The sequence below is a fragment of the Rhyacophila brunnea genome, unplaced genomic scaffold (assembly GCF_057557595.1).
Source record: "Rhyacophila brunnea isolate RB1 unplaced genomic scaffold, BYU_Rbru_1.0 scaffold_1, whole genome shotgun sequence".
NCBI classification, from domain to species: domain Eukaryota; kingdom Metazoa; phylum Arthropoda; class Insecta; order Trichoptera; family Rhyacophilidae; genus Rhyacophila; species Rhyacophila brunnea.
In genome coordinates, this window is record NW_028232751.1 from 22,762,725 (window position 1) to 22,787,103 (window position 24,379).

Sequence of the window (24,379 nt, forward strand, 5' to 3'; positions counted from 1 at the left end):
TCGCTTTTCACAATTGTTTGAAGAATTCAGTGTCCAACCACCGAGTGGCATCCTGGGCACCAAACCGGACGTTCAAAGATCGACTGGCTGGGCCAAACTTCAGTGGTTGGTCGGTATCATGGGGACTTGGAGGAAACTAGGTAGTTAAGCCAGTGATGATGAAGGTGATAATGATGATCATGATGATGATGATGATGGTGATGATGATGATGATGATGACTAATACCTCGATTTTTCCCTTTTCCACAGTTTGTAACCAGTTTTCAAGAGGTGTATTTGCCATGCTGGGTGCAGTATCTCCAGACTCCTTCGATACCCTTCATTCTTACAGCAACACCTTCCAAATGCCTTTCGTGACACCATGGTTTCCGGAAAAGGTACTTTGACACATCTATAAACTATTATTTCAACTTAAACTTAGGTCACACTGAGATAAAAACTCATTGCATTAATTTTGTAAGCATAAAATAAGTCTTTTGTAAATTGTTTATAATCGCCATCTTTATTGGTTTGCTAATGGTCTACTACTATTGTCTTTTTTGTATTTTTTCAACTAACAGGTCAATTACTAAGTAACTTTTTAGAATTAATAATAACCATGTCCTTGCTTTTTCGTACAAGGTGGTTTGTTAGTAATTTTGAACAATCACAAACACCCAGGCTTTGAGAAAAACACATAAACATTTTTGTCGTGACCGGGAATTGAACCCAGAACTCTCGGGTGGAAGGCCAGCGCCTTTCCTACTGCACCACGAGAGCCGCCTGTGACTGCGACTAAGTAACTTAACTAGAGTAACTTGACTATCTGATTCAATTAATTTAAAATTGGGTTGAAATGTAGTACAGATAACAGAAATGTGACAGTAGCAATGTGGACTTTTGCTAGTAATAAATCTTAAATGCGATATGAATTCATACTATTTTAAGTCCTTCGTCTTTATAAACGATTTTCTTCAATGCCTCTGTCTGGGTCCGAATGGAGATTATAAATTATATTATTTAAAAATCTGTGTGATCAATTATTTAAAAAATACTAATTTTTAAAGCAGGATCTCTTAGACCATGTTAGTATACGAGCATTTTTCTTATTTTTACTACAGCCAAAACTGATTATGTACATATGTTAACAGGTTTAACATAACAAAACATCGTTTCTATAATAAAGTCTGGAAGTTTTGATGATATTTTGGTTGAAATAGAATCTTGAGTAATATCATAGTTACGTTATGTACAAACAAGAAAATTAATTAATAATTATTACGATGCCTGAAAACCTTTCACCCTTAAGATATGAAAGGGATGTTTGCTGCCATGTTTCTAGGTTAACCATTCATTAGGTAAATTATGTTATGTTCGCGATGCCAAATTAGGTAACATCAAAACATTTTTCGCTAGATACACGAGACATTACGACTTGCGAAGGAGGGGTCGTCTAAATATGACAGCTGTCAAAGAAATTATTTTGTTTACGAGCCCTCGCACAAATGCGTTTTAAATTTCATTTACGCCATTCATAATTTTTTTATGGGCTTAATGTTTCCCAAACTGATAATTACGTTATTAAAATGTCGTTTTCGCCACTCTTTTCTGTGTTATTTATGATATATATTAAAATTAACAGCATATAAAGTTTACACCGGTAATAAATTAATAATACTAAGATTCGTGAAAGCAGAGAACTCAAAATTATATTAACAATGTTCTTATAATATAAACTATTAAAAAAATTGGTTATCTTTATAATTAACTGAATTACGTAAAATTTACTTTAAAAAAATTCAAAATCATTATGAAAACTAACTCAATACGACTTAAAATTGCCCAGTACCATTCAGTGTTTAGTTGTATTAGTTACCATAGTAACTAATACAACTAAACACTCTTATTCTATACCTATCTATTCGAGATCACTGTATTCTATATTTTCAATATAACAATTAGTTTGGCAAATAAATGAGAACTGAAATTCATGATATTAAGTTAAAAAGTAAGTATAATTATGTTTAACAACATAATTATCTTCTTATAAGCCTAAATGAAAATGGTGTAGTCACTATTATAAACAACCCAATCTTTCAAATTTGTCTAAATATAATTATTATAATGATAAGAAATTCTAGTCGAGTCGGACTTTTATTGGTGTTTTGAATGAACCATTCAACATCAACAAATAAAATACTCTGAATATTATGTTAAAGGACTAATGATAAAAAAAATTGTGTACTTGTAGAAAATATTATATTTGTCTTTAATCTACTGTTATAAAAATGTGATTATGTACTCGTATCTAAAAAAATCACAAATGTATTTTTTCCCGTTTGCATAAAATATGTTTATTTGTTTATCGTGAATAAACAAACAAAATAATGATTTCTTCAGACTGTTTGTATTGCTATCAAATAATTTCATATCATTATAAACATGGCAATGAAAATAAAACATTTTTTTTATTTACTGTATAATTTGATAATGGGAAATTTAATAATAGATAATGTGGTCTGTCATAATGATAATGTAATGGTATGATAATTCATGCCACAAAGCAGGATTGTTATTTTCTTTAAAATTCTTTTAAAATGTAAAACTCACGCAATTCAATTAAAAAGTATTTAAAAATATAACACTAGATAAAACACAGTTTAATTACATTTCACTGGAAAGAAAAAATATGTATAAATATAAATTTTGGTTTAGACAAAAAGGATTTATTATTTTAAAACATCTACGGCGCTCGGCAGCCTACAGAGAGTAAATTTTCCACATTGTTTTTAATTAAGGAGTAATTTAAAATACAGGCTGCAGTCAGTTATGCCCGTTTTGAGCTCGAGCCAAATATACGTACCGTCGGCTTTTAAACTATCTGTTTAATCCGTTTTCGGGCCATTTAATGTTTTCTTGCTAAAATCGTATGATTAATGCAAGCGCAAGAGTTTTGACTGAATCATAAATGTGGTTAAAGTCGATAAATTTCCACTCTGTAGTATTATAACTGTATTCAATTCTACCGAAATTGGCTAAAATTCCATACAACAATACTTGGAATTTTAACCTATTCTGTGTAAGGAACTGTTTCACGAAATATTAAACTAAAGATTCAATCAACACATATCACAAACAGAAAATTAAAAAAAAAAAATACTTAAAAATGCTGTACTGTTTTTTTTTTAATGATATTTTTAAAATCCAATATTCTATACTGGTTGGTAAGAATCTCTGTTATCTAATATATTCACCCTGTAGCGAACTTATCTCCAAACACATTTAAATATAAAAATCTTCAATAAATGCCCTAATATACTGAAAAAAAACATTACGAAGTACATGTTCAAACACGAGAATTTCTCGTGTTTGGTCGCCAATGGGTAAACTATTTCTTATATTCAACAAATAAGTCACAAGATTTGAGAATGTAACATTCTATATAATAATATACATAATTTGAAACACACTAGAAAGAATCATTTTGTAGAAAAAAATACGACACCCGACGGGACTTTTGAATTGATATTATCAGACAAACAGGGATTCAAATAAAATAAATTCATAGGAGTATGATTTCTACCACGTCTTTATTATCTTCAAATACCTACCACTGCAAAGACCCTTCATATTTTTTCCTTTCAAAAATGTCAAACTTGCTTTAATCTATTTTGCTAAGAAGATGAAAATATAACATTTTTATATTAATTCAGGGTTGGAATATTTTATACATAATTATGATTTATTTTAGGTTCTGACACCATCTTCAGGACATCTTGACTACGCTATTAGCCTGCGACCTGAATACCATCAAGCAATAGTCGATACAGTAAAATACTATGGATGGAGTAAGATTATCTACATGTACGATTCACATGATGGTGAGTAAATTTTGACATCTCCAACTTTACGTATTTTATTGAAAAATTGTTAATATTATGATGTGATTATTGGGGTCACAAAGATCAAAGATTTCTTTGAGTGTGACGTTTAGAAAGAATCAATTTAAGAAAGGTAAATAATAAGCAACAATTTAACATCGACTTCATACTAGGAGACTACGACTTTGGTTGCTTGATGAAGTAGGTAATAAAAGACGTCTAGACTCTAGAGTCTAGACTCTCAATGTGGTGTTCTAGAGTATGCGATAGGAAATGGTTGAGAGCTATGCTAGAAGCCGGAACTCACAGAGGACAATAATAATGATGTTATTATATTATTAAGTACTTATATTAAAAAAAATAATAAAATGGTAAATTTAAGTAGGAACTTTTTTTTTCGAATCAGGTTTTGATGGATTATTGTAATGACGTTTGGAATGTAACATGTGTTTATATTATTTTAAAAATTAGATAAAAATAAAGTTAAAAATATAACTACCATAATATTTACGGTAGATATTGTTGTTAGCTACTTCCCCTACCCACTCATTTGATATTTGCTCTAGAAAAAAAAACAACATTAATATTTTTACTAAAATGTGATTTAAACCGACACGTGCAGCTTACAACGAATAACCGGATTATTACACTAATTATTTGTAATATATGTAATGTTAAATGAAATTATGTAGGTTTGAGTCCCGCCTGTCACTGTTTTCTCCATTTTTCTAATAACTATATTTTACAACGTTTTTCTTAGGTCGTATTCTTATTTGTCCGGTGGTTGTTTGTCCGGTACAAATCTTGCAATCGATTTTCAACTGACTTCCCGACTAGCTAGACATCTGAAACTTTTAGAATATATCAGAACACGATGCCAATGCATTTTTTAAAAATACTTTTAGCCATCTTTAAGTAGAATTGAATTAATTTTTAGCTAATTCTGTTTTGTATGAAAAGTTATTTCAATACCATTATTAGTTGCTAGAACCCCTAGCAACTAAATTATTATAAATAATATATACGTGCGTTACTATGGAAATTAATAAGAAATGACATTTCATTATTCAGTATTTCTATCAAGTACAATTTTTTTTGATCGTTTAAGCCAATCAAGTCAAGGTTATACGATTTGCTGTTTTTATTTAATAAAACGAAATTTTTTATAGTACTTATTCCACTTTAATTAATATATTAGGACCGGTTTCGTCCGCCTCAGTGGGACATTTTCAAGTTGAAGTTTCAGTTGAAAATGTCCCACTGAGGCGGACGAAACCGGTGCTAATATATTAATTAAAGTGGAATAAGTACTATAAAAAAATTGCGTTTTATTAAATAAAAACAACAATACAATGCAGTTCCACCATGAATTGACAGTTAACAAAATAAAAGAAAAAAAACGTTATACGATTTAACAGAAAATTTAAAAACGTTGTGTATAAAAAGTTCTTTTTATCTTGTAATTATTCCGAGTTATATTATATTCAATAAATATTTTTGCATTCTTGAATATTTTGAATTATCCTTTGAATGAAAAATAGTTTATTACAATATTTTCAGTAAAAATTTGTCGATTCTGCTCACGCTTTAGGGATAAATCAATATATTCCACCGAATAATAAATGCTTCCGCGGGATAATATATTAAAATACATCAAAACTACGAATAGCAGCTAACGCGGTCTGTTACCCTATAAAGTGTTCCAGACCCCCCAAGGAACGAGTCTCTCCATTAGATAGCATAATCCCGAGCATTGTAGGGAGCGAAGATAAAAAAAAACCTTCGCGATGTATTATGCTCCAGAGACAGAACGAAGAAAATGGCCTGGAGCTTAGAATACACACAACTTTAGCTAGATTGTTGAAAATTTTCACGGTTTTGTTTTTCAACGCCTCTATTTCTATTTAACACTAACAGTCGTGATTGATTTTTTTGTTATTTTTAAAAACTAATGTGAAGTTTAACTTTACATTTCAACACTTCAATTATTCATCATATCACTAGGTAGGTACCTATCTAAATAGTATATAATATATTAAGTAAATAATATCAGTAGGTACTAAGAAATATCACCTATTTTATGATAATAATTATAATATTTTACTTTTTCTAGTGACAAAGTTATTAATACTACGATACTCTATTTTCACGATTTTATTTACTATAAGACCGATTTTGATTAGAAATGTTTAGGGAGAAAACTAGTTTTGAAGTAGACTGTACTTACAAGAAATGAAAAAGAATACATAAATAAATGCTTTTAATTAATAATTCAATAAATATAAATTATTTATTGAAGATATTCCATTCTCCCAAGAAATAAAATATCAAAAATTATTATAGATAATATAATAAGTAGTGAAGTGTGTTTTATTTTATTTGATTCAATACAATTTCTTTCTACAGGGAAAGAAAATAATTAAATATTAACTATCTCTCACGCCTACGTTAAATTATTGTATTTTCTATTAGTTAACTAACTGGATATATTGTTTATAAATGTACCTACTAATTCAAAAAATACAACAAAATGAAATATTGAAATATAATATAAATAATACATCATAATATATAGCGATATATGTTGGTATTGGAGAGCAAATACATGGTGTGGAATAGTATATTACATTTCCGGTATCTCACCGAATTATGTCAAGTCCACACTAACCACTTACGTGACAGAAACATGAAATCCAAAGAAATAATCAAACTGCTTTGATATAATTATTATAATCTTGATGCAGAAAAGTAATCGGAGTATATAAAAATGTTGTTAATAATATAAACTTCTACTCTGTGAAGGCCCATATGACCTTATTGGGACCGGCATGGTCGAAGAAGAAGATTATATTTTATTTGCATCGGTACTTTGTAAAGATCATGAAAAATAATCAATTCGTTTACGTATTATGATGACTCATTATAAAATTCAAAACTATCTCCGTTATTAAAAATAATTGTCTGTGATCTTGAATGATTTTATTAAAAATTCAAAGCATATTATAACGGCTATGATGACAGCTTTTATGTTAATTTATGTTAGATGGCGTATGCTATAAAATTCTTGACTAAAACCGTTTTTAAAATGTTTTATGTATAGTGAATATGGAAGTTTCAAACAAGCACTCTGTTTGAAAAGTGAAAAATATGATCTTTACTTGGGGAGTCGTCGCCTTAAGTGAAAAATATGATCACTACCCGCTGGCAATAGCAGCGCAACCCTCCCTGCTATTATATTCTATAGACCAGTGTTCCCCAAAGTGTGATACGCAAAGGGATTTCAAAGAGCTACGCGGTTGAATGTATTTTTTTTTTCAAAATTACCACTAGAATATTGTCTATATTACGAATGTTTATATGAGTCTACCCTATATACAATTGAAATTGGGTACTATGGTTAGAATAATTTCTACAAATTACTATGTCTATATTTTTGGAAACACTGCTATACAGCATCAAAAATAGTGGACATGATATTTTCATGACTAGAAAGTAGCACATTATCACAAAAGAATTTTATTTTTCCCATGATAATAATTTCTAAATAAATACATGTAGGTAGGTATATAGTATATCAGTAAACATATGTTATAATATATGTGTATAGCATGATAATAATACTATTATTCCCGTAGGTACTTAAGAATAAATATTAATTTAAAGACTTTTTCACGACCAATAAAAAATAAATATTTTTGTATGTTCAATAATTTATTTGTGTATTTACGTATGATAACTTATTTCATAAAAGTTTGCGCAAATTATATAATAGATTTAATAACGTAAATTAGCGGTATTTTATGGACTTGAATATCGTGATGGAGTCAAGTTCTCATTTACTTAATTTTAATATGTATATTCAGATATAATACATAAAACCAAATGATGTGAGTGAACTTTCTAACTTCTAACTCTCATAATTTTTTTTTAAGTATATTTTTTTTTCGACCATGTCCGATCCTGATAGGATCATATGGGCCTCCACAGAGTGGAGGTTTGTATTGACAGATTTTGTTTTTTACGAGAAATAGATGTCAGCCACTTGCTCAACCTATTAGGTCCATACCCTGACACACACAAATTGAAAAACAATATGTGTACTTGCCAGACCCAGGATTCGAATCTTGGACCCTCGGCTTTATAGTCCAACGCTTAAGCCGCACGGCCACCGTAGGTGTTATGTTATACTATATTATCATTATGACTACGCGGATAGTAGCAAGCGGTAGGTACTATTATTTTTGAATGCTTATGAATATTACCTAAAACTAAATTATGAAATATGTATGTGTCGCTAGATTTCAAAATCAGCCAAGTCCATAATAGATGAATAGGAGAAAAACAGCTTTTTGTTTTCTCAAATACACAGTCACAAGGGTGAAAGTTTATATTATTTCGAGTGTAGAATTTTTAAAATTAATAAATTCCACATTTTGATGATGCAGAAATGTTAGAAAGCAGTAGTTCTTCAGCAATTCACAAAAAGTAAAAAATACCTAAAGGTGGACTTGGCTGATTTTGAAATGTAGCGACACATATATTCAATTTATAATTACATGAACTACAATATAATTTATAATAGAACGTCGTGTTATTTATGTGAGTACCTAAGCTTAGAAAAGAATTGTGGACTCTGCATTAAATATAAATAAATGTAATATTTCTTTCACTAACTTATTTTAATTAAAATGAATCCCTTATTTAATTAAACAGAAAATGAAAGGTAAATAATATTATGCTATGTAGTTAAGTATAATATTATGTAATTATTGTTATCTATAATCATAGCAATTGCCACAGTTTTTATGACATGGTACGTTTGGCGTTTAACTGAAAGATTTGTGTTTTTGTAAGTGTAGAAGTTATCAATACTTCAATGATTCGATGATTATATTTTTTTTTCAAATTGTCAAAGCGAAATTCTCACATAACAAAGGGCTCGCACATATGTAGGAACTCGCCTTCAATCCACTACCCTGATTCGAATACTACCCCGTTTCCCCCTAACCTCCGCCCGCAGTGTTTAACCGCATGAGGAAGTGTTGGCCGAACCGAAACCGCCACCCCGTAAACATATCGTCTGTGCTGTGGTGAATTATTGTGTATTCACCGGTCGCGTCATCGGGGCCCAAGAATTGCACAGTCTGTGTGTGCTTTAAACTTTCGTGGATTAATCTTTGAGCCCAAACAATAAATACAAAATAACTGCATAGTTATAATAATAATTGACGTGTATTTTTTGGGTGAAAATTGGTTTCAATCAATAAATATAGTGATTCGTCTGGTTTGCTGGGAAAACTGGTCGATTTTGAAGACTAAGTATACTTACTATAAGTTTAAAAAGTACTTAGTATCGAAAATTGTTCCAAAATACTTACTGGTATTTGGAATACTATATAGAGCGTTTGACATGCGTATGTGACACAAGTCTCATACTCAACTTGGACTAAAACTTTACTCCATATTAGTATTTGAAATATCGGCTTCAATAGAATCGCTAAAAATACACTGAGCTGGGCTTTTCGCAATGTCCCATTTAATATAAAATTTTAAACACATTCTAAATTTATGAGTTATTTTTAAATTATGTTATAATGTTCATGTTAAGATAAAATGAATAACAACGATTATTTTCATGTTAAATTACCGTCACCTCAGTCAACTTCCCACATTTCCGAGGGAATATGCTGCTACAGAAAATTTATGACCTATTGTTCACACATAATATTATGATGTCATTCACATGCATGGACTAATAAATTAAAAGATATTTGTGTATGTAAAAAATATAGTGCTATCTCGCTCGCGCGCATTTAATTTCAATAGTATTGAACGTCTACCAACTAGCCAGCGACTCGCGACGTTTTTTGTTGCAAGTTTTTTGGAACACGTTTATTGGGCGACACGTGCTTAGGTATGGGTAGTTTCATCCGATACTTGAGTACACAAACTAGTGACAGTATTTTCAACTCACCTCTAGTGTATATTATATAAACTCATTGTAAAATAAAATAACAAAACAAAACCTGAAACTCTATAGACATCAAACGGCAAACTAAAATTACGTTTTACAGACATTTTAGACATACAATACATTGTTTCTCGGATGCAGATATTATGACGTATTTTGTAATAAACTATTTTTCTTTGATAATTCACAAGATGTGAGAATGTAAAATTCTTTATTGAACATATTTACATAATTTGAAAACTCCCTATACATATTAGAAAAAATATTGAAAAAAAATTGACGCCAGACAAGACCCAAACCGGTATACATCAATCCCTCAGATTCTGGATTATGCGTTTTACTAATTAATTAACTTGTTTTTCAATTTGTTTGTGAGTCAGGGTTTGGACCTAATAGGTTGAGCAAGTGGCTGACATCCATTTCTCGTAAAAAACAAAAATCTGATAATACAAACCTCTACTCTGTGGAGGCCCATATGATCCTATAAGGATCGGACATGGTCAGGAAAAAAAATAATTTACATCCGTTCATACCTATTTACCATGAAATTAACTTGTCCGACCGATAGATGCAAATTCGAATTTTGTCCTGGCGACGTTATCAATTTTTTCTAATGTGTATATTTTTGAAGTGTTTTTCAATTATGTATGTATCTTTTCTAAAAATTATTCGAATTATAGGATACAAAATATACAATACTATTATTGATTAATTTTATAAAACGCAGAGTTGCCCTGCTGATATATCAGCAGAGCAAGGTTAAATATTGTGATCGAAAAATGTCGTCATGATAATTCTTGAGAAATAATCAGAAAAGGCCATCCCAAATATCGAGAAAATTGTTTTTCGAAAATTCTAGAAACCATTGATTTGAAAAATTGTCACTAAGCTAGGCTGTCTTGAATTATTCCGTAAATAAATTGGCTTAACGAGAGGCTAATCGAGAATGTCGATAGTTTTAGAATGTCAACACATCAAACACACAAAAATCTAGAAATCATAACGTCTCTGTTCTAGCAGAACACACTAACTTTACTGGAGAATACTAGTTTTGAGTAATTTGACTTTGAAGTTGTTCAAATGTTTCAAATGGTCTATCATGTGAGTTTATTAAGTAATCGTAAAAAGGATGACTGTAAAATAAAATATTAAGAAGGTTTCCAGACGGTAAAGTTTGAAATAAGGAATATTTTGGTATAACTAACTCAATATGTAATTTTTTCGAATTAGTGTCTTCTGCCAGAACAGTGACGAATTAAGATCTAGTCAAATGTATAAATAAAAATCAGCGATACAAACTGTATAAATTTAGTTCGATCATAAGAATCCCAAAAACTACTCTCTTTTCTACCTAGATGAATAAAAGTTGAAAGAAACTGTAGAGTTCCAGGTGATGTCTAATATGTAGTGGTCTACAATTCCTCTAAAAACTCTATCATTCTGAAATACCTATTGCATTTTCATTAAATTTTGTTAAGGCCTTAGTAGATTCTCTAATATTCTGAATTCCAGTATTAAATAATTAAAACATTGTATACTATCTGTACGAGCAAAACGGCTCAAAATTTATTCATGCTATGTCTTCAGTTTGAGGGATTTTGAAATAGCACGTCTATTGTATGAAAATAAATGAATTGATAGGTAGACCATGGACCTGCACCGTTAAACGAGATTGCTTTTAATTACAAAATGAACCGGAAATTCACTATGTAAACATCCAACTACGACAGGAATCAATTACACAAGCACGAAATTCCATAGCCACCCAATTAACATACGTATCAGGTAAATAATTTATCGAAAAGTAGTGGTGGTTATATTGAATTAACATTTATTATGTTGATAACAATAATCATTTCGTAGCATAATAATATAATATATATATATTTTGGCTGCGCTTTTGTAGATTGTATGAATGGAGTTTGACGATTCGGATGTTGTTGAGGTACAGTGGAAGCAGGGGTGTGTCCAGACAGTGACCTTTGATGTTAAGCTAGTCCAAACTGCTAGCTCTTGGGGTGCTCTTCTGACTCCCGGATCCTGCATACATACATTATCGTAGAAATAGAGACCATCAGTTGTTTATTCTCCCAAGGTGCAGAACCAACCTGTCACTGGTCATGCCAATTGGGAGGGCGATAACTATGTTTAACTAAATTGCTTCGGGTGTTTATATATTCCACCTACGTGAGAATGAGTTTAGGTGGACGTTGTTTTATAAATTCTTAAAATAGGGTCTGCTTAACACATCCGGTGTACTTCCTTGTACCTATCTAATTTATTTACTGACCTATCTCTTTTTTATGTAATACTGTTATATTTATATATCTTTGTTGTGAACGTCTTAACTTTGTTATGTCCACAATATGTTAAAAAAAAAAATTGAAACTTTTTGCTAATTGTTATTTAATATAGCACTCTCACTTTTACATGAATCAACCTAAACTTTCTTTATAATATGGATATTGACACTTAATGAGTATTAAATTATTTATGATTCGATAAATTATGGTAAATGACGAGCGATCTGACCGTAATTCATGACTTAAGGATTGCTACGATGATGCGTGGCAGTTTTTATGCAAAACGGTTGAATTATCATTTTTGGTCACCCAGTATAAAGTTCGTAATGAGACTCACAAAATTGAATTACGGCCTGCACGATGGTCAAACTGCATCAAATCTTGACGTTATCGTAGCCTTGATGTAACTAACTGTTACTCACGCGTCAATCACGGTCGACTGATGACTTCGTAATTGAGTTGATTGCTTGGACGGCGACAATAATATGGATTAGAGGCAGGAGGGAAATATTAGGATGGGGGTACCATAATTGGTCCAACAAATTATGCTACGAACATGTAGCTTAATTTGAGGAACTAATGTGTAAAGGTACATTGGAAAGATGCATATTAATATTATTTGTTCTATCTAGATACTATCTACATCAGTGGCTCTATTCTATACTCATCGACCGCTAAAATGATAGATATTATCAAACTTAGGGTAGGTTTATATCAACGTATTAGCACTTATTGTAACAATTATAATCAGTTGGTTGTAATTGTTGCAATAAATGCTATATTTTAACAGCAGCAAGAGAGGTGCTGTTAAAATGTAGCGCTTATTGCAACATTACAACCAACGCATTTTATTATACAAACCTACGTACCCTAAGTTTGATAATTTTTATCACTTTATCACTTTAGCGATCGATAGGTACAGAATAGACCCACAGAATCGATTTACAGTAAAGTCAATGTAATTAAAAATATATAAATATTGAGAGAGTATAATAATATTATTATCATATAATACTAATAATAATATGTAGAAGAAAATAGTATTTCTATTTTATCATAATTTTATTAGATAGAAAATAATTCTCATGATTTAAGATGTAGGGAACATTCTTTGTTGAACAAAGGTTGGTATATAATTTTAAAACACCGATATAATAAGAATTGAAAATTATTTTTGAAAACAATATGACGATCAAACAGGATCCAAGCCCGCGCATCCAAGGAACTCGCACTAATGTACCTTACTAAAAATTGAGCCATATGCGCCCAATATACCTAATTACAATTAAATTAAATAGTACCTAATAATATTTACATCTCAAGCACATTGACGCAGTTCTAGTGGATGCGAGTTAGAGTCCTGGTGGGCGTCGTATGTTTATTTTTAAAGATTTTTTGTAGTATGTATATATTATATTATCTATCTGAAGTGTTTTCACAATCATCTTATTTGTGAATGACGTGAATATTTTAAACTATCGATGATTCCTGGAAGTACTGTTCATAATATTCTACTAATAACAATACCGATCCTAACCTGAAAATTTCAGATAGCTCTCTCACCGTCTTCGTGAACAAAAATTATAAACTGGTGACGTTACTAAAGTTCTAAGATCTTTAATGAGGCTGCCGTAGCCTAAATACCTGAAATGAGTGCCAAAAGACCATGACTATAGTGGCTAGATACACCGAGCGCTTGAATTAAAGAATTTTACAAACCGAAGCGCTCGATAATTTTATTTTTGCAAAAATAGTAACATTGTTCCCTATCTAATTTTATGTATAATTAATAAAATAAGATTTTTTTTTTGTTATAGTCTATTATCTTTCTCAGATGGTCAAATTAATTTTATCGATTTCATGAACGGGAACGGTTCTCCGGTGCCCTCCGGCCATTTCGAACCCTGGATACACATGTGAGTGCTGAATGTTGATCAAAGTGAAAAAAAACGGAACACCGAGAAGAACAAATGGGTCTAGTTTAGGCTGCGAAAATCCATCATGAACTGTCAAAAAAAGAACACGTAAATAAAATATTACAAAATATCAAATTTTCATAAAATATTTTCTGATAAAACTTAAAACAGGATTTTTACAAAGACAGTGTTGAGCTAAACTTTTATCGACAGATCAAAGTTATTCGAAACGCCTTTAGGGACTACTTTGGGATACATTATGATTATAATGTATCCACTAGATTTTTCGTAAAATTAGTAGGATTTTATATAATAAATGCCAAGCAAATTCAATTATTATAAGTAAAATATTACCTAGGTATTTATCCATGTATATCGTAGGTAGAGGTCTAAAGTAGGGATTTCAATACCGGTTTTAATATCGGTATTCGTCAAAGCGTATTATAGAAAAAAAGAAGTACAAATCAATACAATATGTAACTATTAAAATATATTCACAACAATTTTTTATAGCAACCTAATGTACATATCTACATTTATTATGTTGTCCTTTATAAATATGTATGGATCGTTATAAGTCCGGGCACATAAAAATCTCTCTCAAATTTAACGTTTGTTGGATGTACTATCAACTATTACTATCAACGTTGGATCAATAGTTATAGAATAATATTTGGAAATATTGGCCACGAATATTAATTCATCGCGACAATTTTATACATTTTATATTTGTGGGGTTTTGTTTAAACTTTATTTAACTTTTGTTCATTTCAGTCAATATATTTGTTTTTTTAGAAGCATAAAACTCATACACTAAATTGAATATTGAATATTTATAATAAATGTGAGTATGTAATGAAAAAATTATATTAAATTTATTTTCGAAAAACCTAAACATATAAGTATGCTCTCTTATACCGAAAATTTCGTTATATTTTATTTTTGAAACCGGTATTCCGGTATCGATTAATAATTTAATACCGGTATTGTAATCCCTAGTCCAAAGCAAGCAAATAGAATACTGCAATAAAAACATTTATGTGTACAAAAAACAAATTGTTTCCTACAGGATGACATTGAATAAATGTATGATTTCCTTATACTGTTAATGTAATTATATTATATGTAATGGATTTCATTTCCATTTGAGGCACTGACGTCGGTATGTATTTACCATTGGTGGGTGCGCATAGTGCCTGAAGATGGCGAAAGACGAAACACTGGTCGCAAAAATTACTCAAATAGAATATTTCAAAACATTAATACATTAGAATTTTAATACATGTAAATTAATATTATATTCACTTAAATTCCCGTTGTAATAAAAATATGATATTAAATTTATTTAAGAATAGAATAATATTATAGTCTGTATATTTTACTTTATGAGGCTGAGATATTTACTCTTCAGACATATAAAATATACAAGAGTTAGCAAAATTATAAAAATGAAAACTAAATAAATAAATTTTGTAATTAACCAATAATTAAAATAAAGCTGTTATCAAAAGAACCTATTAAAACAATGTAAGGAAAATAAATTATCATAATTATAATAAATTTTTATTTTCGGTATGTATACTATATTACCATAAATACAATCGATCCGCTATAACCATAAAATGTGTATCCACAGAAGTATACTTATATTGTCATAGACACTTACTATGAAAAAAGTACAGCAATAATTTTTCACTGATATCAAATTTCGTAAAATTACGGCTTTGACACATATTATTTTATCATAAAAAATGTGGAAAACTATAAATGATTAACATTATAGGATATGATTAACGGCCCACGTGCTCGTCGTAGGTCAAAATTGAGTTTTTATTGTATTTTCAAACCATGATCCTGGACACTACTTAAACGTTGTAGATAATCTATTTATATAATTTTGAAGCCTTATTATTCTTTATAGTTATTTTAAACATTTGATGACTGCATAAAGTATTTTTGTTTCATAAAATAGTATTCTTTTAAACCTCTCGCTCTAATGTTTTAGAATATAGTCATATTTCGGTACATAACTGTGCAGTGGTGTTAAGATTTTTTACGTTTATTAATTTTTAAACGCATTTATGAAACCATAAGTATAATTTATTACGAGATAATTTTTGTAAAACATTCACGATAAAAAATTATATTGATAATCTCTGTAATCCCAAATTTGACAAGAATTAGGCATTTTATTATTCAAAAAATCGGCAAGATTAACACATCTGCAGATGATTCTAAAGATACTTATTATAAGCTATGTCTTTGACCATTCAAGTGTGATAAACATCTTATGAATAATGATTGCTTTATAATAATTATTGACCTAAGAATAAGGTAGTGTTTTTTTTAAATACGCCATTTATTTTGTTATTCCCCAGTGGTTAAGCTACAACATACGGGCGTAGCCATAAATTGACAAACTATAATTGAAATAGGGAGTAAAATGATATTGACGCGCGTGTTTGAACATGTATCGTTTTTGGCGGCTCTCGTGGTGCAGTGGGTAAGGCGCTCGCCTTCCACCCGAGAGTTCTTGGGTTCGATTCCCGGTCATGACCAAAACATTTATGTGTTTTTCTCAAAGCCTGGGTGTTTGTGATTGTTCAAAATTACTAACAACCACCTTGTACGAAAAAACAAGGACATGGTTATTAATAATTCTAAAAAAAAAAAAAAACATGTAGCGTTTAAAAAAAAAAAAAATCGGTTAGGTACATGTTCAAACACACGCGTTAACATAAGTTTACTCCCTACTTTAATTATAGTTTGTCAATTTATGGCTACGGCCGAAACATCAGGGATGAAGAAAACGCTGTGGATAAAAACATACAGGATTGGAATGGAGCACAAGGTAACGATGAGACCTTATTACTGAGATAAACTTTCATTGTTGATCACCAATATTAAAGAAACTTGACAAGATACTTAATGATGAAGAAAAATATTTATTATTTTCTTATACAAGATAAAGATAAAAATAACTTTTTATATACTTACGACGTTTTTAAATTTTCTGTTGAATCATTTAAACATGACTTGACTAGCTTAAACGATCAAAAAAAATGTACTTGATAGAAATAATACTGAAATATTATTTTGACATGTCATATTGATTTCCATAGTTACGCACGTAATAACGTACGCATTAATAATTTAGTTGCTAGGACCCCAGACCCTACCAATAATAGTGGATTGGATTACGGATTTCTTCCAAAATAACTTTTCATACAAAACAGAATTAACTGAAAATGAATTCGATTCCACTTAAAGATGGCTAAAAGTATTAAAAAATGCATTGGCATCGTGTTCTGATATATTTTAAAAGTTTTAAATGTCTAGCTAGTCGGGAAGTTAGTTAAAAATCAATTGAAAGATTTGTACTGGATAAACAAGCACCGGACAAACAAGAATACGAGCTAAGAAATACGTTGTAATAAATAGATAAATAAATCATTTATTTGAATTAATTTCAGAAACATATTATATTATATGAGAAAAAATATAGAAATAAAATTTAACCAAATTGGACATGAGCTCACATTCCGAATGGTCTTCTTCTTATCATGCCATCTCCTAACGAAGGTTGGGCACCATCAGAGTGATCGTTGATTTATCATGTGACACCTGAAATAGTTCAGTGGAACTCCACTTGTGCCAAACATAAAGATGAATAAACTACGAAATGGGCGCATCGTCATCTGCTACGTTTACCATTGTTCTTTCCTTGAAAGACAAGTTAAAGAATAGTGTATTTTTGCACTTTCATAATGTAGCCGAGGTACTCTAGTTTTCCGGTTTTGATACTAACCGATTAAAAAATCTTAACAACTATGCATCTACGGTTTACAAATTCACCAATCACATTTTATAATTTTAAATTAAGGTAGGTACTAACATCCACTTTGGACTCCGACAGCTTCTCTGATTGGTTCTCTAAAAGTTAATAATTGTAGTTTTAATGCAATTTCACTTATCAATATATTTATGTATAGAGATAAAGAATATTAAATTTATTTAATCTCGTGTAGTTATTATCAATTTATTTTTTAGGAAATGTTTAATGCCAATATAAATACAAAAAAATATGTTTTCTACATAATTATAACCTATGTAATATGTGTACCCATGTTGTGTTTTAATGGTGTACTAATTTTTGGTCTTGGAAATGTCCCGAAAGGGTTGTGTAAGTAATAAGCAAACTACCATCAGAAATTTTCTGTTACGATATTTTTACGTAGTCTCAATACAGTATAAGCATTTAGTCTTTAGTTAAGTTTTAAAATCATCTATAAACATTAAAAAAATCGTTCATTGTAAAATACTGTTTTTCTCATATTAAATATTATGCCTTAATAATTTATTGCAAAAACTCAATAAATGTACCTATTGTTTTACTATCAAAATAAAAATATCATCATCGTCATGAAAACGGCGTACCTAAATGCAATAAAGTTATAAACCTTTATTTTGTGTATTTATAAATATTGTGATTTATTGAGGGCAATTTTTCTGTTGAGTAAAATTTCAGAATAATATAACGTTTTATATACCTTTAAAATATGTCTATATAATCCTAACATTTTTCAAAATCTCTGTTATTTCCCATTTAATGTAGCATGTGATTTCGGGCGTATTTTCAACCTTTTTGCATCGTTATAATTTTGTAAGGTTAAAGTATTTTAGAAACATATTTCCATACTATAATAATATTTGTAGTAAAAATATAAAATATAACGGTTGTTTTCATCTAAAGCTACATACAATAAGTAATAAATTATTTATTTTTGAAGAAAAATGAGGTATTTTTTTCTCGGAGATTACGAAAAAAGTTGTATTAAGTCGGTAAAGACTTTTTAAAGATTTTTTCGTTCAATAAAAAAACTTTTTGTTCTCTATCCATGAGTATTATAAATTCTAATATATCGTTTTACTTTTGCAACAATCCTATGAACATTTTCGATAATAATAAAATATGCAGTGATACTTTTTGATATTTTTGTAATGCCATTCAAATTTATTGTGAGTTCAAAATAAACATTAATCTAAAAACAACAGAAAAATACATATCATAGAAAAGCCTAAAATGTTTTTACCCTTAAAAAAATTATAAAACAGCATTACAATACCTACATACCCCGATGTCATCTATGAATTAATGTTAGAAATTTGATAATTTTGCTTTAAATGACAAAAGGTAGTAGGTAGTCTGTAATTTGTCATTATTTCTAGAAATCTGATTAGTTTTAAAATGTGCTAAGAACTCAAAAAGTTAAATAACACTGCTGTAAAACATATTGAACACATAATTATTAGTAAATAGGTGCATGGAAAACAACTGTTCCGGAAAAGAAATATAAGTGTTTTCAAACCTTACTTTATCCAAGTTATTTATATTAAAAACAATTTTCTTAATTCAACAAATAATTCATAACACATAAGAATGTAGCAATCTTTAATTGAACATACATAATTTGAAAGAAATATGTAACCACTATAAAAAGACACCCAGCATGATTCAAACCTGCGCTTCCCGGGATTCGCGCACATGTATACTAATCAATAAGCTATACGTGTCTTATCTAATTGCGATGAAGTTAACTAATGATTTTTACAATACTTTCTGTAGTTCTTTCTAAATTGCATAACTATTGGTAATCAGTTTTTCTATTTTAAATAAAATTGTTCAGTTTTCGATTACTTTAATTTCTAACCGGTGTCAAAGATCACTCCAAATTGTTGTTATAACGTACTTTTGCTTGCTTATAATTTAATTAACTATTAATTTATATATTCAATGAACAATTCACAAGATTTAAGAATATAACATTATTTTATCAAATTTACGTAACTTGAACATTAATTGTGTACAATTAATATTGAAGTAAATATATTATTTCTTTTTAAATAAATAACATTATAATTTGGATGGATAAAAATTAATCTTATAATCTAACATAATATTATTGATGAGTCAAAGAAATGTGTTTTAAAAAAATATAGAAACAAAAATTTGTCAAGGTATTAAAATAAAATCAAAACATATTTTGTATTGCAACAAAAACATTTAGAAAACTTTATCTAAACTAAAACAAGCAAAATGCATTGCCCTTGCTTTTCAAAAATTCTCCCCAGTTATACACGGCATGGTGTACCTTTTTCACGTACCGTCCATTCGCTTTTCACTTTACTGTTGACACACTGCGACCCGAGATGATTTCTTTTTTTTTTCATTCCTATTATTATTTCTACGGCACTGCATGTGCTAGTGTTGTCGCAACGAAACGTGACATATGAACTTTACGGCGGCAACTGAAAAAAAATTAAATAAACAATTTTATATTATATCAATAAATCTATAAATATTTATTCATTATTTAGAAGTAGATTAATATTTTAAGTATTGGTGTTTTTTTAGAATTGAGCACCAAGCGTACCTACCTATAAATACATCCATAAGCAGGTAATGTTAAAATATAGTATGTTTACGGGCTCTTTTAATTAATTTTGTAATTAACGTGTTAATTTGCATTTGAAAAGCAATTAGCAAAAACACAATTTTGTGTGGCCCGTAAGCATTGGGTTAAGAAGAATAACCGTTTGATGATCAATATTGGTATCACCAATAGACTCGAATAAGTCTTGAACTAGAAAACCATCAGTATCAAGAGGCAAAGAATTTTAAGAATGAATTAAAATGTTACCAAAAAATACAACCCAGCGTATAGTATAAAAGAAACCATAAATAATTACAAGATAAAAAGATCTTTTTATATACAACGTTTTTAAATTTTCTGTTGAATCATATAAACTTGACTTGACTAGCTTAAGCGATCAAAAAAATTTATACTTGATGGAAATAATACTGAAATGTCACTTTAACTTGTCATATTGATTTCCATAGTAACGCACTTATAGATTAATAATTTAGTTGCTAGGACCCCAGACCTAGCAACCAATAATGGTGATGAAATAAATTTTCATACAAAACAGAATTAACTGAAAATGAATTCAATTCTACTTAAAGATAGCTAAAAGTATTAAAAAAATGCATTGGCATCGTGTTTTGATATAATTAATCTAAATTTTTCAAATGTCTAGCTAGTCGGGAAGTTAGTTAAAAATCGATTGCAAGATTTGTACCGAACAAAAAAAAAAGTAGAAATTTCTAGAACATCCATAAACACAGTAGATTGGACAGATTAACTAGTATAAAAAACTACGATGAAGATATTATAACACTATAAAATGATACAATAATGTCAGAAAAATATGATAAAGCTATAATAATGACTAAAAAACAGGCATACATGAAAAGTAAAATCATTCAAAAAATGTATTACTGAAATGTTTGGAATTTTTAATAAATTATTTATTTGTTCAACGAATATCAATTCATAAAATTTGAAAATGTAATATTTTTTCATGATATTTATTAAAAATCTTTTTAGAAAATACGACGCCAAGCGACCCCACTTAATTATTTTTTTTTCAAAGTTTTGTCTGGTCCATCTGGATTGTTTTTTAATTATTTATGCTGAATAAAGAATTTGACATTCTTAAATCTTGTAAATTATTTTTTTAATAAAAAAATAGTTTATTAAATTATTGGCAAGTGCAAGTACCTGTATAATAACTAAAATTTTGAGAGATCCTGACAATTATTATTAATGTAATAATTATTAATACTTTGATTTAAGCCGAAAAAGGCAATTGCCAAAAATTGATACAATTTTTTGAACACTACAGGATGTTAATATTATGTATAATTAATTAATTAATTTCGTTGTAATGTAATGCATATGACTCTTAAACCGAGTCTTTATTTTCATATATTTCTGAGTCACTTTGTGATCGACAAATTATTTTTTTTGATGCCAACTTGTAATATTTTACATATTACTATAATATTATAATAAAAAAAACATCTCTCACTATTAATTTACAAATTAGTTTTCACTATTGTCATTAAATTTAGTTCATGAATATAAGGTAATAAGGTAGACACATGTAAATATTATATACCGATTATATATCACCTATCATCGTCAATACTATACAGTACTGCATTCTCTACCTGTTGATTTTTTATGCCAACTTTTTATGAACGCAAATACAAGGAGGAAAATTTGAGTGTTTGTGTATACCTTGACATTAGAATATGTATGTACATATTATATTATATTATTTAATTTTCAAGTAGGTATATCCTTTGTGAGATGGTTTTAATGTGTGCGTTTTTTCGCTTATATATGTGAATATTTACGTGTGTATATAACAAAAACACGTGTCAGTGTTATTGGGCGTGTTTACACTTTTGCGTATTTTTGTCGAGGCGTTAAAAATTATTGTTGATATTACGATTTTACGTAAACGCTGTGTTTAATTACTTGCTTGCCTATTTTTATTTTTATGTGTTTTGAACAAACAATGTTTCAGCTTTGGGAGTTTTAATATTTTTAAATGGCCCTTAGTGTGTTAATGTTTTTCATTAAAGAAGTAAAAATATATACTTTGACTTCTTTCAAGCAGATTTTGTAATTTTAAGCATATTTTATAATAAATTATACACCGAAAGAAGATAAACAAATTTAATTTTACTGGTAGCTATTTCATAATTATATTATTTATATATATATATATATATAATACTTATATATATATAATTATGAATTAGTTACCAGTAAAAATAAAATTTGTTTATCTTCTTTCGGTGTATAATTTATTATAAAATATGCTTAAAATTACAAAATCTGCTTGAAAGAAGTCAAAGTATATATTTTTACTTCTTTAATGAAAAACATTAACACACTAAGGGCCATTTAAAAATATTAAAACTCCCAAAGCTGAAACATTGTTTGTTCAAAAAACATAAAAATAAAAATAGGCAAGCAAGTAATTAAACACAGCGTTTACGTAAAATCGTAATATCAACAATAATTTTTATTATAATATTTATATTAATATTTTAATATAATACTTATATATATATAATTATGAATTAGTTACCAGTAAAAATAAAATTTGTTTATCTTCTTTCAGTGTATAATTTATTATATTACACATTGTTATAATTTAACACATTATTAAGTTATTTGATAGCACCTCATAAAAATAATATATACTAGTTAGAAGAAAAATACGACGTCTGGTGGGACATGAACTCATGTCTATCGAATCTTAGTCAATGTACTTTACCAATTGAGTCACCTGCATACTATATATTAACGACGAAATTTACTAGTAGTATGTACAAATGAAACACTTCAAAAAATATGTTAATATTGATAATCGGTTTTTGTGATTTAAATCACAATCAACGGTTTTCTCTAGTAGGGATATATATATCTGAGGTGTTTTCAATAAAAAATATTACAAAATCTCGTGAATTATTCATTAAATGAAAAAAATACCTAGTTTATTACATTTTTATAAATTTGATAGTAATGTTTTTTTTACCGTAATTGTATTATTGTTTCCCATTGCTGAATTTTTGTCTACCTTATCTTCTTCTACTCTTATCAGTCTCTCTCTGATCCAGCTCTCGGACCTTTACCAATTTTGTTTGACGTATTTATGTATAAAGATACTAAAATGTTCTTTATGTTTTTGTATCATATCCATTGTCAGACGTATGCTGCGATTTCCTTGGACGCACACGATGCAATCAATTTAAAAGAAGTCCTCAAAATAGTGTAATAATTATTAAATTTTACCAAAATCTTAAAAATATGCGTATTTTACATAAATTGAATATGAAATATTTTCTCTTTTTGATCGTTTTCCGATCCTAGTAGGATCATAAATGAGCCTGCAGAGAGTAGAATTTTGTTTTAACAAATTTTTGTTTTTACGCGTGATATAATTTTAACATAAATTCCTTTTCTAGTATCACATCCTATAACTCATAATTGTTTATGTAAATGATATTTATTACAGAATATTATTACTTAATGGTTCAATTTTTGTGTACAAGTAAGTATCTATTGAAATGATTATTTTAATGACCCACTTGATGTTAGTTGCAAGAACTTTCTTATGCTTTGAGTATTACGCGCCCACGATGGCCGAGCGACTTACGCACTGGCTTATGTCATAGGTACCGGGTTCAAATCATGGGTCCGTCAAATAATTTATATTTTGGGTCAGAATATGGACCTCATAGGTTAGGCATATAGTTAAAAGTCATTTCTCGTAAAATTAAAAATATGTTAATACAACTTTAATGATTGATTTTATGGGGATCGATCATGGTTATGTCAAAGTAATATAATTATATAATTTTTTACATCTTGAAAATGTCAAATTAATAATATAGGTATAAATATCACA

The 24,379-nt window shown here is 29.0% G+C and overlaps 1 protein-coding gene across 1 annotated transcript in view; it reads left to right on the plus strand.

Annotated features, from left to right (window-relative positions):
- Positions 1-254: 254 nt before the first annotated feature.
- Positions 255-24,379, plus strand: part of LOC147079581 (glutamate receptor 1-like) — a 270,499-nt gene continuing 246,374 nt past the window's right edge. Inside the window, exons 1-2 of the mRNA XM_085942239.1 lie at positions 255-377; positions 3,731-3,860. Coding sequence (XP_085798365.1) covers positions 282-377; positions 3,731-3,860 — 226 coding nt within the window. The 5' untranslated portion in view covers positions 255-281. The remainder of the gene's footprint in view (positions 378-3,730; positions 3,861-24,379) is intronic.